Source organism: Camelina sativa, chromosome 5, assembly GCF_000633955.1.
Source record: "Camelina sativa cultivar DH55 chromosome 5, Cs, whole genome shotgun sequence".
Lineage (NCBI taxonomy): Eukaryota > Viridiplantae > Streptophyta > Magnoliopsida > Brassicales > Brassicaceae > Camelina > Camelina sativa.
In genome coordinates, this window is record NC_025689.1 from 34,772,037 (window position 1) to 34,792,104 (window position 20,068).

At 34.2% G+C, this 20,068-nt stretch overlaps 3 protein-coding genes across 3 annotated transcripts; 1 reads left to right on the plus strand and 2 right to left on the minus strand.

Moving 5' to 3' along the window:
- Positions 6,946 to 8,507, minus strand: LOC104788659 (protein MARD1-like). The gene is made up of 3 exons (XM_010514430.2): positions 8,346 to 8,507; positions 7,348 to 8,191; positions 6,946 to 7,249 (listed from the first exon to the last, which is right to left on the minus strand). Exons 2-3 carry the CDS (start codon positions 8,136 to 8,138, stop codon positions 7,180 to 7,182), a joined length of 861 nt encoding a protein of 286 aa, XP_010512732.1. The 5' UTR covers positions 8,139 to 8,191; positions 8,346 to 8,507; the 3' UTR covers positions 6,946 to 7,179.
- On the minus strand, positions 13,836 to 15,654 carry LOC104788660 (F-box/kelch-repeat protein SKIP30-like). Its single transcript, XM_010514431.2, has 2 exons — positions 15,408 to 15,654; positions 13,836 to 14,980 (listed from the first exon to the last, which is right to left on the minus strand). The coding sequence occupies exon 2, from the start codon at positions 14,965 to 14,967 to the stop codon at positions 13,930 to 13,932; it is 1,038 nt and encodes a 345-aa protein (XP_010512733.1). The 5' UTR covers positions 14,968 to 14,980; positions 15,408 to 15,654; the 3' UTR covers positions 13,836 to 13,929.
- On the plus strand, positions 16,869 to 17,389 carry LOC104789859. The gene is made up of 2 exons (XM_010515498.1): positions 16,869 to 17,095; positions 17,212 to 17,389. Exons 1-2 carry the CDS (start codon positions 16,869 to 16,871, stop codon positions 17,387 to 17,389), a joined length of 405 nt encoding a protein of 134 aa, XP_010513800.1.

A 20,068-nucleotide genomic window follows, 5' to 3' on the forward strand; every position in this document is an offset into this window, starting at 1 on the left:
TTTAATGACTTAATAAATGAATGAAAGTGTACTTATTAGTAGTAGTAGTAGCAATAGTATGCTGTTTATTGTATTTTGCTATATTCCCTTTGGAACAAGAAGGCCCGATGAATACTGTCTCATTTCATTTGCTTTCCTACCGAATTACCTTTGTAACAAGTATAGTAGTAGTTTTTTCCAGAGACCAAAAGTACATGAAAACAAAAACTCAATCTAGAGCAATATTGATATCCAATTAGATTAGAGACAACTTCAAATTAAAGAGCAATTCTGATATTTTTCAACTTTGTAAAATATGAATGAATCACTCACTGATGGGAAGAAAGTAAAAGGGCATTAAAATAAACAGATATTCTTTCCTTAGATAGCCAGCACAGAGTGTTCCAAATCTAGAACTTGTCATTTTCAAGCAATTACATTGACACACATTTATATATATATATATATTTTTTTTGTTAAAAAAAGAGAAAAATACAGCTCGATAATGTTGTGATTCAGAAGGAGGAGTAGGAGTAGTAAAGAAGAGTGGGGACATGGCAAGTCTAATAAACACACCCATCGCCTTTTCTGTTCCATTTTCTTATTTTTACTGTTTCAATACCAAATTCTTGTAACTAACTTTTACTATTTTACACATTTTTTCTTATTCTATCCCCCTCCCCCACCCATCACAACAACATCCATTATTCACCTTTATTTTTTGTCTTTATTAAATACAACAAAGTACTGCTTAACCATTGTCAATTTTAAAAAATTCAAAACTAATTATTGACCATCAACAAATTAGATTAAAACATAATTCAAGAAACGAAAAAAAAAACACGAAAGACAGACGTGTATCTCCTCTCATCTCTCTCTTTTTTATAAGATATATAAATATATATATATATATTGCCCAAAAAAAGTGATAAGACACATCTTGTTTCTTATTTCTTTCTTCTCAAATTTGCATTATTGAAATCTTTTTGTTTCTCCAGAGATATGAAATTTCTTCCATATGAAATCAATTCCATTTATAGTGCCTTTTGTAATTCTCTCGCCCACTAATCTTCAGTTCCCTATTTATTTTATATTAGCATCATCATTCACTTATTAATTATTGACTGTTGACTTTTTTATCAGTTACAGTACTTTTTACGTTGTACCATAACTAAATTCAACTGATTTGTTATTTCATTTATCATTAGAACATTATATACCTAAGCTTATGAAAAATACTATACTGTATTCTACCAAATTTTACTCTACTATATCAAGAATTACCTTGCATCTAGGCTTTTACTAATCAATATACTATTTTATGTGACTGTAAACACTGTTGATAATCTCGGTAACTTTTAAAAGAACACCGAGATGCCTGAAAAACAACAAAATATTGGAAATTGTTTGGCAGACAATTCTGATGGCATAAATACTTGATGTCGTATACGCTGCCAACTTAAATATCTCGGAAGTTAAAAAAAAAAAAAAACAATTTTTTTAGCATGATAATACAACAAGAAAGCTTCCCTTTGTCCAACGGAATTATTGATGTTCAATGCATCCCACACTCTTTATTCATTTGTTATTTTTATTTATTTTTGTTCTTTCGTCAAACAAAACATAACTATTAAGGAAAATTAAGAAAATACGAAATCTGAAATTAATTGGATTGAGTTCATGTGTAAATAATATTGATGATGTCGTCGTATTTAAATCCACACCACAATTTCAAGAATGTTTTGTTTGCCAAATCCGTTGTATAACTTTGTCGGTCGTTTGATTCAGAAAATGTTTTTATTAAATTTATTTATTCGTCATGGCATTTTAAAAACAAGTCAATTATTCGATATTTTGATTACAGAATCTGCACACACATGATTGACAAAAATAAAATAGAAGTACGTACGAATATTAATTAAACACTACTATTATTTTTGTAAGCCAGATACAATGAATTAACAAGGATGCGACCAATAAAATTTTACATTTTTTTCAATAGATCAATATACAACACTATATATATTTATTTGATAATATTGTTTATATACTCAATAAGATTACGAGAATTATTGGAATAATGTCTTCATAATATTTTTTGTTTGTTTCATCCCTTCTATTCCTCAGCTCTTTTTTTTTTTTATTGTTGTCCTCATCCCTTCGGTTCTCTCTTTGCCAAAGGCCCGAGGTATATAATACTTAATGAGACATCTCTTCTTTCATAAAGCACCATATGCAAAAAAGAAGTATATTAACTTGTACGATGTTAAAGTTCCATTGTTTATGTGTCATTATATATTTTGTAGATCTTTCGATTTATTTGCGTTGAGATCCAATCTTATTACCTAATTTTGTCATCTTGTTTTTCAGAGACATTTTTCAGTAGGTTAATAACAATCATTCATCTTTAATAACTAGGAGTATAATTAAATAACTCATGTCTTGCCCATCCTCGTTCATTTAAATTGATATTGGTATAAATCAAGATTATCCTTACCCACCTAATTCGATTTTTTTAAGTGTCGGATCAGATTTAATAGTTTTATTGGAAACGAGAATGGCTAATTAGCCGGTAGTTAACAGATTTTGAGTGGGTGGGTGGTAGAGCCACCATGACCCTAATAGATTGAAGGCACAGCAACATCATAAACCCATAATCATAATTTGTACATTAGTTAAAACTGTAGTTATAGTGCTTACTAATCTTTAATCTTTAACTTTGTCGGTTCGGCCATGCAAAACGTATCCCACCAAGGAGCACAACTAAATAAATAAAACAAAATATATGAAAAGATTAATGTCATATAATAAAGAAGTTGGTGGGAGACACTGTTCATTCTGATGATGACCACGTAATTATTCAACTTTCCCTAGTTAATTAAGTAATCACAATGTCACCCATGGATGATGATGGTCGATGGACCTTCGTTCGTTTTATACATAATTTTTGCTCCTTTACCGACAACTCTTTTTAAGAAATATTTGTTGGTAAATCTCTTTTACGAACCCATAGAGTCGTCTATTCTAAATATAGCGGTGGTTTAAAATTCCATCAGATGAGGGAATTAATATTGTCGATTCTATTGTTTTTTTAAATGTTAAATAAAAATAAAAGTGGAGGTCATCAAGTCTCGAAAATTTCCTTGGAGTTCTGTGGTACGGCTTAAGGAAGTGAATATGATAGGGTTGAATATTTTCGCATTAAATTATCTATTTATTTATTTTACTCGACAAAGTAAATGATATAATAAATAGAAAGGAAATGATTAAAACAAACGCAGAAAATAAGAATATACTATTTCAAACTATCAAATTTTAGTTGGGACCATATATTCTCCCACTAATGCCACACTTTAAGAAAAGAAAAAATTATTCATATCAATTATGCGTTTTGCCTAAGTGATACTATGAATTTAAACTAAAAGCTCGACCGTTTTCCTTTTTCATTTTTTTTTTTTTTTTGCAAAGCTATTATAACAATATTAGGCGGGATAATTTTTGAAGATAAACATATGACAATCGGAATTGTAAACTGCAATCACAAAACTATACTATTGCTTTCAAATGTGATTGATAAGCTTTGAAGTTATGTTTCTGTTTACATTACTCATCAATGCGTCGAAGCACGCAGTCCGTTTCCGTTAAATGCAAATGTGGCATTCTTCATGTACTATTAATTACTCCACGTCTCCAACTGTGACTATATATTGTTATACTAATTTTAGATTATCATACATTTAAAGTATTAATTATACAAATAATATTATTTTATTAAAATTTGATAACGCTGTTCAATCCAGATTTTGATGATAATCATAATGAATTATGCGAGTTAATGTTATCCGTAAAAATAGGGGAAAAAAAGAGTTACTAATCTCTTAAAATTTTCTTATACACTGTTTTAAAGAAAAATTGTCTTAGTTTTTGTTTCTATACAATGTGAAATGTGTAAATAATACCTTTTTAAGACAAAAGTAGTAGTAAATTTTTGGTTTTCCGCTTACGTAATAATCTTCTGCTAATTATGATTTTAAAGATTTATTTTGGGGTATATCTTGTTTTATACTTTGAAGACAATTTCAAGTAGATTATACTTTTTTAGTGCTATTTTTTGCGCGTGTTTGACTTTTTTTAATCCATTTACATGAATCTGTAGAAACCAACACAAATAGTTTCGAAAAAGTGTTTTAGAAAATACATTTGCTGCGTGTATGTTACATTACATAACCGAATAATTTTGGCGGCGAATGAGAGATTCAAAACGTCAAAGATGAAAGTATTCTCGTTTAGTTTTTCTTTTGGAGTAACAAACAGTGATTATATGCTTGTGATTGTGAATTGTGATGTCGTGTTTAGATATCATATCCGCCAAAAAGCACACACCACCAAAGCCGGTTATGAGACTAAAAGAATCCCCAAAATAAATAAATAAATAAAAAGAAAACGGTGGAGAAAATAAAAGCAAGAAATACGAGTCAACTAGCCAACAACTAAATAAATATCAAATACTATATAAAGTCGAATGTTTGATGCATCCAATAATGCGAGTTATATAGACCATATAAATAATGAGTGAACGTCGATAATATATTCTTGTTCAAACCACTTTTTTTTGTACTTTGATTAACACGAACCGACCTAACTATTACAGTATTTTTGTTTTTTTTTTTTGTTTCTAAACTGATTAATAACATAGCTCATCTGTTAGCTAAAATTAAACTGATATTTTATATAAAAACTTAAGAACATACTTATAATACAAGTGGTTGACAAAAAAAAAGAAGCAAGAAAAAAGCAGCAAATAGAACAAGTGAAGCAATAATAATAAAAATAAATCGGCACCACCGTCATGTGTATAATAGGACCTGACCGCACACGTGTGGATTTTGTACTTCTCTCAGTTTTTAGTTTTTTTTTGCTTTAAATAGTTTTTTTTTTTTTTTTTGGTTGGGTTAGAGAAATGAAGTCGAATCTGTAATTTTTAAGTGAAGTCAGGGGCAAATTTTTATAGTACATGGATCTTGCTAAGATCTTCTTGTCTTCTTGAATAATATACTAGTATAGTATTTTTTTAAATTTTTTCTTTCAGCATTTGTTTAATAAATTAAAGATAAAGGCAACTTGTGTGTTACTTACTGTTTTGTTAGAAACTGCACCCAAAGGAAAAAAATAGTTATTGTCGTGTAGCGACGACAATCAACATAATACGGACGAGAGAACCTCTCTGGCGGATTCGGCCCATCTTTCTATTGAAAGATCAGTTTCATTTACATCAGAGAGATAGATATTCGTTTGTAACATTTTTTTTCTTACGACAAATCATTTTTTTAACTACAAAAGATTTTATATTCCTTTTATCTGTAACCCCTGCAAATGAAAGAGGGTCGATGATGCATTGTGTCACGGGAACCCCAAAGGGATATGTACATTTCAATTTACTTATGAAAACTTTGTTTCTTCCTATATATATATATATGTTCCTTCCTTATTCAATAAATCACTTGATTCACAACAAATAATACGTACGTAGACTTTTGCCTCTAATTATATAATACTGCCACTTTTAAATTAAGTTTTGGTGGACCAATGCGGAAGTAGGGAGGAACCTGACATCATATTCAAAGTCTGAACACATATGAGTTTCCTCTCATCACTCTTATTGGCACTTTACTTACTTCACCATTAACAAAATAATTACAATCCATGTTGCATATATGAGTTCCTAATATTACAGTCAAATCATCTTAATTGGATCCCTACATCAACAACAGAAAAAAAAAAAAAAAAAAAAACAGAATTGGATCCATAAATTGGGCTTCTAGCTGCTCTAATACTAAAAAAAATCAGGGGTCCTCAACGTTACTTAATTATATCTGTCTTTGCAGATTCATATGGTCTCTCTACTAACCTCATTAATTACCTGCGACTATATTAGAAACGGCCCATATTAAGCCCGTCATTTTGGGGCCGGACTAATAATGGATGATAAAGCCTACTCGTCTAACATAGAGAAAATATATATACTCGTACACCGAATCAATATTGATCTTTCTATAAACTAAACCAAACTAGATTATTCACTATGAAGAAATACGTGTCACATGACCTGATGAAACAAGAGTTCAATTCGCTTCCTAGAAAGTAGTAACATTTATCGATAAAAAAATGAGTTTGAGGATTCAGAATGATGTTTACTTTCCCGTCCGGTTAATAAAATCAAAAATGAATGGGAAATGGCTCTATAGTAAGTAATTACACCGTTTCTAACTATATCTCCAATCCCACTTTATTTTAGAGTCAAAGCTTTATTATAGAGCAACATTTGCTTCAATTCTATTTCTATATTTTACTTTAAAATAGAGAAAATGATGAGATTGCTCTACATTTAAAATAACTCCATTTTTAACTCTATTTTTTTATATTACCTCTATTTTAGAGTCAAATAGAGTAACACGTTGGAGAAAAATCATATTCTATTTTAGAGTTACTCTATAATAGAGTAAAAAATAGAGATACACACTGGAGATGGTCTAACAAACGCATAGAACCACTTGCACATCTTCAAAAGGAGTACGGTCAGGAGTCTCTCCTCTCAGTCAATCCTTTGTGAGTTCGAGGGTTCAGAATGATGTTTACTTTCCGGTCCAGTTAATAAAATTGAAAATGAAGGGAAATGGCTCTATAGCAAATAACACTGTTTCTAACAGACGCATAGACCCACTTGCACATCTTCAAAAACGAGTAAGCTAAGGAGTCTCTTAATCAATCCTTTGTGATTATCTTCCATATCTTTTGTGGCTTGTGTGCCGGTTTTGTAAAGTTGAGTTGAGGCGCTATCAGTCAGCCTTTGTTGTCTCAAACATTGTAATCTTGAATGAATGTGAAGTTGAAAAAAAGAAAAAAAAAACGCAAAAAGCGAGTCATAGTAAATATTGATGTTTTCGAGTTTTGATTAAGATCTCAGTATTATGTAAATTTATGATATTATTCAGCTCTCCAAGTCACTCACAGAGACAAACAAAAAAAGAAGTTATTAACTCTCTCTCTATCTTTCACATATCTGCAGGCGAGAAAGGTTATGACTAGAAGAAAATACAAAAACACAAAAACACAAAAAATAAAAACAGAGAAAAGAAGAAGAGGATGATGCTGTGACAAAATCAAGAAAACATTAAAATAGAAGAGATGGAGAGAGGGTTGCTAGGTCTCCATTTGATCAAGAAGCATCTCCTGGTACCTGCACTCGCTGCTGCAAAACCCTTTCTCACCTCTGCACCCACAAACCATTGCAATTAAGTTTAGTTTTGCAACTCCATGATATGTCAGTCTGACCATATATATAGTGATATAGATAGATTGTGGACGGACCTGTATATATAGATGTCTTGTTTCTGGTCAAGATTCTTCTTGCAGGTGAAGCAATCGCTTAGAAAACTCCCCGTGTTCTTGGTGGTATCCATCGCCATGGGTACTAGTGGTGGTACAGAAACAGAGCAAGGAGTAGCCTCCACGAAAACAGAGTTGTCGAAGATATGAGTGATGGTTGGGTTTGGACCGTGAGATATGACGCGCGTGTAGTCCTCCGTCTGGTCAACCTCGCTCACGGCTAAGACCTTCTTCTTCTGGACACAACAAGGACTTAGTTGTCCCTGTCCATGACCATGACCATGACCAGGGTATCTCATTCCTGTTTTAGTTCCAAAATCAGCTGTTGGGATCTGGACTCTGAGTTTAGAGCCGAAAAGGACCATCTTGTTGGCAGGTTTACTCGAGTGGTCTCTGTTACTGTCTCCGTATTTGACGAGATCGGCGAGGCCAAAGGTGTCAGGTGGGTGAAACCTTTGGGGATTAGGGATCGTGGGCTCGAAATAAGGAGTTGGTTTAGTGTTTTTGGAGGAGAAGAATGATGGGTTAGCTTCGAGGATCGAGGTAGGGCTGACGAGAGAGAAATCAGAGTCAAAAGGAGGACTCATCTTTGAAGCAAAAAACCTAAACTTCGGGGAGCTAAAGAGGGAAGATGAAGAGTGGCAAGTGTTGTTGAGTTTTGAAGAAGAAGAAGAAGAAGAAGGTGGTGGGACTGGGGGTTGATCAGCCATTAGAGACGACGACGATGGTTGTTGTTTCTTCGTCACGGCTGCTCTAGGTTTGTTTCTCAGCATAGTTATAATAAGAGCTGTCAGATCCGGTAAGGGCAAGGATCATAACTCAGTAGCTTCCATGGAGGAGTAAGTAGAGAGAGAGAGAGAAGAAGATGATTAAAAGCAAATGAGGATTTCAGTGCTGCTTTGTAAGTTGTGTAAACTGTAAGAGTTAAAATATCTTTTTAAATGAAAGAAAAAAGAATAGAGAGAATTTTTGGTACATACAATTATTGAAAAATTCTGACTGCTTTCTTCTGCTCATATGGGGACTCTCTCTCTCTCGGAGTGATGAAATGATGATCCTCTCTTACAAAAAAATCAGATTAAAAGTTGCTTTCTCTTATCTCTTTTTTTCTTTTCTTTATTCCAAAGAGAGATAGACAGACAGAGAGAAGAAGAGAGTCTCATCTCGAGAGAAGGGACGTTGTGGATTTATTAACCCTTCAACATTTATTATTATTTACATTTACACAATTTCTAGCCATTCGTTCATTCTTCTATACATTATTTTTTAATATGGTTGAATGAATGTATATCGTACTTTTTACTGTCGTCGTGTTCGTGTAACAAACAATTATTTTTATTTTTTACTTTTTAAATGATTGAAAACATATGCAAAAAGATAAATCATTTTTGTATTTGTGTTGTACACACTACAATACACTTTACTTGGTTACTAGGTACACTTACATTATTCGTGCATTGATGTTTGGGCCTCTGTAAACGCAGGCTTTTAAAAAAAAAAAATCATAATTTCTTCTTTTTTTTTTTATTGTTTATTCTGAATTATATCTTACAATTTGTACCCATTGGCCATTATTATATTTATATATACGGCATTTTGGTCATTATTTCGTTTGTCTTTCTCTAATCATAATTCATTTTTCATTTGGATTAATTGTTTGATTAATCAAAGCATCAGTGACGACGTTTTTTTTATAAATGTTTATTCAACAATTATATTGGTGGAATCCTAATGAGTCTAATAGTAGTAATTATAATATTAAACCGTTGCATGGGATATATATAAAAAACACAATGTAATTAGAGAGAGGCCCACAACTGCACCTGCTTTGCCTAATCCAATAATTAAGATCTACTGAAGCGCCACGTGTGATTTGTCCACTAAACGTTGATTGAAGAAGGGTCTTGATTTGATAATACATGCGTTTACACCATTATTACTTACTTGAAGACAAATTTTATACTACTCCGTATAATAATAGTATATACTTCCACTAATCACACTTATTTGATTATAAAAAAACTCGTCCAGTCCATGTAAGGAAGATGCAACCACTTTTATTGTTGGTTGATCTTGTTTTTCTCGAATCCCATCTAACTATTGCATTTTGTCATTGTTTAAGCTCGTCAACTTTTTATTAATTAGTAATATTTTCTTTTTAATGTACACAATTTTTACAATAACATAACTACTTAATTCGTTTCTTCCTCATTTTTTTTTTTTTTTTGGGGATGATACCAAGATTCAAGTAGGGATAGTAAAAGTCCGTTAATTTGCAAGATTATAAGTATAATCAATCGGAAGTGTAATCTCATTTAACAAAATGCTTCTTAATGCTAAATCAACACAAAACAGTAAAGAAAAACGAAAAAAAAAAAGAGTTAGAAACTTTTTTTTTTTACTTTCTTTTTGTTCAAAGAAATCGGATAACTATTCATTACGATAAAGGAGTACGTAAGTGATAGGGCGTGGGGCTGGGCTGGGCTACTAGAAAATAGGGTACCCACATGAAAAAGACAGGAGTGTGTGTGTGTGGCTTCTACGGTTTCATTCACGTATCAATAATCGCGTTTTCTCTATTATATACGTTCGTACGTAATTCATATTATTTGGGGTCGCAGTAATCATATTTTGGCCTTTTCTTCTCTACTAGTGTATTTGTAGGCCCCCTCGATGCAACATTTATTTGTATGTTTGTTTGTTTATTATGTATTTTACATAGGGATATAAATTAGTGTTGGTTGTTTTCATTGCTTCAAGGTCTTCTTTACTTGTTGCCTCAATGGGTCTGCCATTTTATTATATTTCTATTTCAAATGGATTTGCTTTTGTTCTCTTCCTATAGATAACGATCTGATTAAATTTCTTACAAAAAAAGAAGAAACAAAATAGCGACTACTCATCGATATAGATATTTATGCCATTGAATTTAGATTAAGTGTCCCTCGATTCCGTATTTGTTTAATTTTGTAACTCTTCAATAACGTTTTTGATGCTGCCCTTACTCACACGACGTACTAACCATAAACATATGTATGTAGCAAAGTTTGACGCCCAATCCAATACATAGACGTGACTCTTTAAAATTTATTTAATTCTAAATCACCTGACGTGGGGGTTAGAATTAATATAGATAGATATATTAGGGTGGGATCAGCACTAATCATACATCTGATTCGATAATGGATAAATTTTCAAATATTTCTTTCAACTTCATGATTTCTTTGAGGACTCACCATCTTTTTTTAATCATGGTTATTCATTAACTACGTGACCAAGTGGAATATGTGTTTATCAAGGATATCAAAGTCATATCACACTAAACACTAAATAAATATAAAAAAATAACTATTAGTCTATAAAAAAATTCTCTCTCTAAAACTCTCTCTCCCTGCTCTCTAAAAACACAAATCTTCGATCTGAGACGGTTGCCTCTCCGGTCTGTCCTTCCAGCACTGGAGAAAGTTCTTTTTTCTTCTTTCTTCTGTTCCCTTTGTCCCTTCCGGCATTGACTTCGCCGCTGTAAAGCCGTCCTTCGTCGTCGGTTGGATTTCTCTAGATGGTGGTTTCCGGTAGGCTTCTCGGCACGTGAAACGGGGTCTCTTCGGGTGGTGGTCGCTGGTGAAAGCTCGGTGAAGAGGCTTAAGGACAGCGTCGAATCTGTGGCTAGATCTGGCGGATCTGGGTTTGGGGACTTTGTGTGTCGATTTGTCTCTATGGTGGGTTCGTTGGCTTGGAGGAGAAGTGAGAGGCTGGGGGTTTATCCTTAGGGTCCCCCGGTGGTGGATTTGATGCTCTTGCTTCAGTTCTCTCTCCTCTCACTCCATCTGAGGCGGTGCTTTGCGGTTGGTTTTAGTCTTTTGTCAGGTAAGGCGGGCGGCGCTTCATATAGGTCTTGGAGTATTCAAGGAGGCAGGAGTGAGCAAAGATCCTTCCCCGGCAGCGGTGGTGAGAGATTCCTCCATCTGATGCGGCTGTGGCGGTGTGGATCCTTTTGGATGGTGAGAAGAACCGAGGTGGATGCTCTTGGTAGAAGACGCCAGAAGCCTCCCGAAGGTGTCTACTCACAGCTCAACATTCAATTGACCGCTACGGATTGCGGCGGAAGTCAGTGGAGGGATTGGTGGGTTCGCTGTTCGTCTTGGAGGTCAGTTTTAGATCCTTTGGATCTTAGTAGGCGGTTGCGGGTTCCGATCTATTAGTCTTTATGGATTGAGCATCCAGGGAGCTTTAGATCGCCGCGTTTTGGTTTTACTCCGGTTTGGTTGGATTGATCTTTGCTCTGAGATAACGAAGGTTCCCAGGTATGGAAACGAAGGTTAGCTCTGAGTGTGTTGTGTTGCTAGGCAAGGGACCATCACCGTAGAGCCTGCTGTCGGCGGTTGGAACAGGCCGGGAGATCTGTTCCGGGTCAGGTGAGTTGGTGATGCTTGAACCAGAGTCAGATTTCGAAAGCTTCTGGTAATGGTTCACCTTACCGTCTCTGCCGCAAAGGAGTGGGTCTTGCTTTCGCCGGGATTACTGTTCCAATCGGTTGCTTCAGGTCACGTTTAATTCAGCAGGAGAAGAATTCGTTTTTGTTAATGGACCGATTTTTCGTTTTCTCATTTTGTAACTGTTCTAACTTTGTATGCTTTCAAGGCCTTGCGCAATTGGGAAGGCCCATTCAAGTAAATAAAATTTGGTTTAAAAAAAAAAAAAAAAAAAAATACCAAGATAACCTTTGCTAATTTCCGGGCTTTGCGTTAAACTTGACTTAACTCCTTACTCTCCGTTAACCTATAATGTTAAAGGCTATATTTTTAAATCGTTGCATTTTAATTTGTATAAGCTATATAGTATAGAATATGTATAGCTATATGATTTTTTTAGCAAATTGTTTTTGCTTGACTGCGATAAAAGAAACTTCAATTAATAACGATTACTTCTTCTTGTTGTTGACTGTTGACACGAAGATGTTAAATTATTTCCGATCATAGTTTAAAAATTGGCTAGCTTGAGCTGATAGCGACTTCATTTCTAATCTTGCAAGAGAAACTATTGATAGGACCATTTCTTATATTATTGCTTCTTTGTCAACATGTCGTAATCCGAATCATTTACACTTACGATAATATACAAAAAAAATTCTACAAACATCAAATTTTCCGTTCTTTCTAAAAATCAATAACAGTTTAAACCCACATTGCTCTTTTTGATTGTTTAAGCTAAGCCCAACACCCAAATAAGGTGAGCAACATGTACATAGACAACCTGATAACACCCCCACATATAGCCCAATCAATGATTCATAACTTTACTATAACAGGCCAATTGCAAAATTTATAAAATCTATACTAGTATTTTTGTAGCAATTTTGTTCAAAAATACTTTTTGGAAAGTTTTTACATTTAATGCATTGACTTTAATATTAGTTACCAAAACTTCAAAATTAATTATAGGTAAGATTTAAAAAAATAAGGAAATCTTTCTACCTCATTCATACATAAGTATATGATTCCCTTTCATTTTTATTTGAATTTATATTTAAATTATTTTGAATTATTCTATACTACATTTAGTTAATAAAAACTGTGATTTTTTCATGCATATGATGTAATACAAAATTTAAAAAACAGACATATATTACTCAGATGAATAAAAAATATGGGTACAATATCCCACATCGTCTAAAAAAATTGGGCGATGATTTAGAGTCATATTATAAAAGAGACCAAAATGATTCTAAATACAAATGAGTAGAAACCTTGATTTATTAGGCATTCAAACTTAAAAACTTTTATTTGGTTTATTCCGGTTCTTTAATTTAAAGATTTTTAAAAGGTTAAATATGAGAAATATTTAAAACTTTTAAAAAGTTAAATATGATAAATATTATACAGTAGATACACAACAAATATTAAAAATTAAGATGATATAGTATGAGTTAAAATATCTCGGGACGGAGTTATATAGCGGGACAGGTTTTATCAATATTTATATAAATTAAAAAATATCATTAATTCGCTGTTACACGGGTAAAACATCATTTCTTTATTTTGTTAACACTGTCAGTATCAGAGAATAGACATATCTAATTAAATTGATTAAATAAATATTATGTAAAAAATAAATTATATGGCGGTATTATATGGTTATTTAACAATTATTATATAATTATAACATATTTAACCAACAAATATAATTTATAATTTAAATATTTTAGTTATAAATAATTTTGCCAATGCAGTGTACCGCAGATCCTAATCTAGTACGATATATTTTTAGAACAAAAGATTTTTTTTGATCATATCATCGTATGTAAGAGTAGGAATGTTTAGAGAGGATATTAACACAAAAATCAGGCTAACTGTATTATGTGTCATGGTAACATGTATTTAATAATATAACAAATGGTATGTTTGGATGATATTTTTTCTCAAAATCTACTTACTAGAGCTATTCGTTTCTTAACAAAAAAAAAAACAATAAAAAACAAAACAACATTTTTAACAAACAGGAAGAAAATCAAAAGACATACAAAACAGAAAGAGGTCATCTTGAAAGAACGATGATCACATCATATCATATTGTCAACTGTGTGCAGCCAAGGATCGTCCCACGACACCTTGTCATCGGCGCCACCTTCCGCCACGCTGGACGATCACTCCCAACCGTCAAAGCGTCTACGTCTGACAAGGGCTTGATGTCCCAGTTGAGCCTATCAGGTCCAATCACTCCTCCTACGATCAGTACCTCGTCACTCAAACTCGTCATGGCCATTCCAATCCTCCGCTTAAACTCTGAGGCAGACGCAATCATCTTCCAAGTGTCACCTTCTTGCTTGAACACCAGCCCGTGGCTCATCACGTAAAGCACGTCCTCAGCAACAGCCATAGGACCTTGCGGCCAGCCATAGTCTTTCACAGCCCATCCGAGTTTAAAGCTCTCAAGAACTTGCACGGTCGATAAGCCTTTGTGCAAAACGTGAACTTTCCCATTAACCACAAGACCCGAGCAGGCAGAGTTATGCGTCCGGTGGAGATCCGGGATCGAAGTCCAGAGGTCATGATCAGGATCATACATCTCAGCTCCAGATATAGATTTCCTGCAAGTGGTGAATCCGCCAGCAACAACAATCTTGCCGTCAAGAACACAACAAGCAAACATAGCACGGGGCACGAGCATTGAAGCGCGAGGAGTCCAGCGTCTCTGTACAAAGTCGTAAGACCAGACCTCATCTGTAGCGAAGGTACCGTCGTGATCACCGGTAAGGGGATCGACAGCGTCGCTGCCTCCGCCCAAGACAAAGAGCATACCGGCAGTGGTGACAGCACCGAAATGGGCAAGGTGGCGGATACTGGAAGGGAGGAGAGGGAGAGTGAGCCAGCGATCGCAGTTGGGGCTGTAGACTTGCCAAATGTTCTCAGGATCGAAGGCACAGACGCAGAGGAGATGCTCAGATGACCGGAGGTCTTTGCGGACGCTGAAGAGCTCATCACTGCGAATAGCAGCACGCCAGGAGCGAGAGACAAGTTCTAAATTGGGATGAAGGTCAAGTGGCACATAGGCAAGACATCTAAGAGCAACAGCGTCAGGGATTCCATCGAGCAGGCCAGACATTTGTGTACAGAATCTGAAAACAGATACATAGAATTCATTGATTTGGTCATCTCATCAGATTCAAGACATTTTGAAATATGAATGCCAACAACATTGATACATCAGAAGACAAAGTAAAAGCTGAAACGGTGATGTGAAGTAAAGCTTTTTTTTTTTTTCTCAAAGGGCGAATCTTTCACCGTCACTGCAACATCATAATCATAATCAATCACACACATTAAATAATTGGATTTCAAAATAAATAAAATTGGATTGAGAAGGAAGAAAACCCTAAAATTTGAGATCAAGATTGGACCAGAGAGCATTGAGAATTGAATCCAATGCAACAGAGAGTGAAAACATAGATGCAATTACGAGAGGGAAAAGATCAAAGAACAAAGACGCACAACGTAGTAACCCACCCAATATACGAAAACCCGATTGGGAGGATATATATTTACCTGAAGAAGAAGAAGCCCAACGAAGACGAGGGATGATGATGATGATGATGATGTCGGAGGAGATAGAGTCAGATAATTAAATATGCCAGAGAGGCGATTCCGAGGAGGAGAATACAAAATCCAATCCCAATTTTACAAAACGGAACGAGGAGGGAGGCTCATATGGAGGAACCAAACAACAACAAGCAAGCCAAGCAAAGGAAGAACAACTTGTTCTTTTCATTGATGAAGCTACGTCGTTTTTGCTTTTCTTTTTTCCTTTTTTTTTAATATAAACCTTTTGTGTTTTAGTAGTATTACTATTAAGATATTTATTTAATATTTTTGTTTTTTTTTTGGGGTTCCTTTCAACATTATTATTATCTTTTTTTGATACACACATTCATTCTTGAGGAGGTTAACACTTCTTTGACTTGAGAAAAGTTACAAAGAGATTGCGAAATACAAAGAAAACGAATGTTCGTTCAATTGGGATATTCCTGAGATCCGGTACATTTTGTCATTTGTATACGCTTTCTCCCAAATCAAAATATACAGTCATAAATCTCAATTACTGTCCATCTTATCAAACATTTCCTTTCTTGTACCATTTTACTTTTTTTTTTTAACCCCTACAGCAATATTGGGTTTTCTTTTATAACCTCCTACATTGACATAAACATTCCACTCAATGCAGTATGTTATTATTGGATGCAAATTTTTTTTTTTTTGATTAAATAATAAACTGTTATATTTTTTCATCTTTTTCATTTCAATTACTAAGTAATATTTGGAAGTCCAATTCTGGTTTAGTGATTAGTCAAACAAACCTATATAAAATAAAGTCAACATATACTACATATATGATCTTTTGAATATTATTAACTCAATCGATTCTTAAAAAATATATTATATTAACTTTATTGATAATAATTAAAAATAGCGCCCGTTATTAATTAGAATCTGAAAATTGACATAAACATTACAATTCATTACCACCACCAAATCTACTAACATAAAACAAAAACAAAAATATAGAAAGAAAAAAGAAAAAGAATAAAACTTGGAAAATGAATGCATATATGTAGATGAATATAATCATCATCAATAAAAATGATTTTTATCAGCTTGATTTGTTATATTGGAGACGTGGCATCATTTTTATCAGCTTGATTCATTCCCTCCTATACATACACAGGCCTGGCTCGCTCCAAGAAAAAGCCCATTAATAGAAAAGGGTAAGAAATCTTGACAAAAAATATACCACGTGGGTAGTCGTACACCTGGGCGCAGAGGATTGTACCCAATTGATTTGATGACGCGTCTATTCTTTGGATTCTGATTGGTTCACATCTACAGTGCCTTTATATACTACACACGGTTGGAGGAATTTTTGGCAGAAATCTCCCAAAAACCCTAATTTTGGTTGTTGCAGTCGAAATCTCTCCTCTCATCACACCCACCAACCAAACCAAGGAAGCTATGACGACAGATCTTATTGTTCCGAGCAAGAGACCGCGAGCCCCGAGCTTCTCCGATAAGCATCCTGATGATACTCACACCGCCGCCCTTTCGGATTGCAGGTTGCCTGATCAGAGAGATCATCATATGGCGGCTGCCGATCATCAGGTTCACCTCAGCAACTTTCTTGACCTATGCCGTTTCTGCAAGAAGACCCTACGTCCCGACCAGGACGTTTTCATGTACGGGTCAGTACTACTTCATTCTTTCCGCGATACACGATCGTGGAAATGCTATAGTCGAGGATCTTCACTTTCTAATTTATTAATATATTCACTCCGATTACAATCTTGATTTGATGCAGCTACTTGGGGGCATTCTGTTCCAAAGAATGCAGAGCGAAACAGATGGCATGCGACATCTTTATGGAATTTCCTCGACGTAAAGTAAACCCTAAGAAGGGAAGAAGAACGTCCAGTGATGAAGCCTTGGACAGGAACACTGCATCATCATCATCATCGTCATCTCGCTTTTATATATGATATGCAGTCATGATGATGCTATGTACGTGTACATGATCAGTTGTTCCATCAGTGTAGATGGAGATGAGTACTGCACCAAGCCCATTATATTGTCTCGATTTTTTTAGGGGGAATTTATTGGCTTACCACTCACTCTCCAAGTTGGCATCGGCATTACTATTACATCTGTGTCGGTCAACTTTCTCTTTTTTTTTTTTTTTCTTTCTAGGACTAGCTACGTACTACTCTCTTTTCTTTAAGTGGTTGAACAAACCAATTGATGGTGTACAAGGGTGTTTTTCTTTAGTGTATTTGAGCCGTGACAGCCTCTGATTTTACCTTTTATTAATCATAAAGGCTTGTCTTGGGCGTTTGTTTAATTAGTCTTTTGGCCGTCTCGTGAATTCATTCACAGAGGCTTTAGAATGCTACTTTAATTTTTATGTGTCGCGTGCTTTGTTTATGATAATGTCTGTCTGACTAACTGAACATAAAGAGATTAAAAAACAGAAGAAGAACGCTTATGAATGGGCCGTGTATGTATTGGACCCCATAGATACAAATATGAGGCATCGTTGAGTTGGCCTAGCTATAATCTAAGATTGAGGCCTATCATTCCAACGCTTCTCCCACGAAATTCCTAATTAAGCACTAAGCAAAACTTGTAATTAACCTTTATATCAGAGCCCTAACTTGAAGTCCTTTGCGACCGTATGGGAACATTTGACCCGTCTTTATATACCAAAATTAATTTTCTTTGCGGTTATAAAACATTATACAGTTTTTGCAGTAAACAAATTAAAGCTGGTACCGCGTAATTAACATTTATTTCTTCGCCTCTAAATCTTTGGCTGTTAATGCGTGTTATTCGAATTTTAGAGAAAAATAGCCTTTGCTGGTATTGAATATGGTAACGATATTATTATATACTATGATGAAAGAATATTCTAGAAGCTTACATAAAAAAGGCAAATTGCCAGAATCATGGCGTTATTTCCCGTTATTTGGAGCTATGACGATAGCCAATATAATTTCCCTTTCTTTCTTTTATCAGCTTATTTAAGTTAGTGACCAAAACTCCAAGTATTTAATTAATTGGCTTCCAAAAAAAAATGAAAAAAGTGTTGGACCGTATCATTGTTAGATTCCCTTAACAATATAGGCAAATGACCTCATCTGACGTAATTTAATTACTAGGCACTGACATGAAACTTGGAACAGAAGCAAACGTCGAGGCAATTGAATAGAGAAGAAGGTGACGTCATAATGTTTGCTGTTTTTTGTATCTTACTTGTTATGGTAATCTCTTAATTATAACTGTAATAATGTTTGCTGTTGTATGTATCTTTTGACAAAAAAAGGTTGGATCAATTCTATGACGCATGCACGACTCTGACCTCTTCTCTGCCATTTTACTTCTATTTATCTTTCAAAAGTATAATTAGTTAGTTTGTTGGTCAATTTCAATACCCAAAGGCTGTATAAATATATATAGGGTGCTACGTTCTGTTTATTACTACTATACTGATAGCTCGCTAGTTTCTTAAAGAGGGACATACACGTTGCATCTCACTTGTTCTCAGACCACTCCCCAGTTCAAAGTCTGTTTATACTAGTGATACGGTATCATTTTGTACTGGCTCACAAATATGTAAAAAAGAGACATACACGTCGCATCTTACTTGTTCTCGACTACTCCCCATTCAGTTTACATGCAAGTTCTACATCCACTGACGTCAACGTCTCTTGCAGACGCTGACGTTGAGCTTCATCTCCACGTGGAACGGCACTTCAAAACTTCTCTTCGACTTCGACCAAGGCAATATTATACATATAATATATAAAACCACACTATTTTAAAAAATTATTTTTATATCTTAATTTCTCTAATTGTATATTTTGTTGCTTCACCTAACATAAAAGATTGTTTTTTTCTTTTCATTAAGTTTGCAAACTTTTTTGAAGCCAATCTTACAACTATGCATCTCTTTTGATAGGAACAGAAAACAGGTCTAATTTTTCTAGATAAAAGATCAACTTGAGAAAGTCATGAAACTCATATTTGATAAAGATCAATCTTCATTCAGAATTGTTCTAAATGTTTATCTATCTCTATTTATTAGATTAGAAAAGGGAAACCTGTCAAATCGTGTTTTGTGAAGGTTCATATGATCAACATCGTCCCCGCATTTTCCTACCATGAGATTTACGACTTGATCTTAAATCTTAACTAAAGTACTATACAAATACAATATATGATATAATAACATAGTGTGTGCTGCCAACAACTCAACTTGTAATTACATGAATTATTTTAAGTTTCCATTAATCAGCACTCACCCACCGGTATAAACACATTTCTTTATCGCCAATATAACCTACTGCCTATCAGTGTCACTGCAAGCGTCCACGAGTCAAAATCATATGCTATAAGTTGTGACCAACTTGACGAACAATCAATTTGAAGAGCCTTTACTCTGTGCGTTTTGTTTGTTTTTTCTACTTTGTGATTGATTTACTCGCAAATCCCAATCGGCAGGGATTCACATGGAGGTAGATGTATCATATATGAATCTGATTGTTATGAAAATAAAAAAGTATTGATAACAAAGCTAATATATATAGATAGTGTTGACAAAAAAAAAAAAAGAGCTTTTAAATAACAGAGAGCAATATAAATAATTTTCATTAACAATAACA

Excerpts from the sequence above, each read along its gene's own strand:
- LOC104788660 (XM_010514431.2), bottom strand. The coding sequence starts at position 14,967 with ATGTCTGGCCTGCTCGATGGAATCCCTGACGCTGTTGCTCTTAGATGT.
- LOC104788659 (XM_010514430.2), bottom strand. The coding sequence starts at position 8,138 with ATGCTGAGAAACAAACCTAGAGCAGCCGTGACGAAGAAACAACAACCA. Across the intron at positions 7,250-7,347 it reads CAAGACATCTATATATACAG|AGGTGAGAAAGGGTTTTGCA; the intron begins GTCCGTCCACAA and ends TTGTGGGTGCAG.
- LOC104789859 (XM_010515498.1), top strand. The coding sequence starts at position 16,869 with ATGACGACAGATCTTATTGTTCCGAGCAAGAGACCGCGAGCCCCGAGC. Across the intron at positions 17,096-17,211 it reads CAGGACGTTTTCATGTACGG|CTACTTGGGGGCATTCTGTT; the intron begins GTCAGTACTACT and ends GATTTGATGCAG.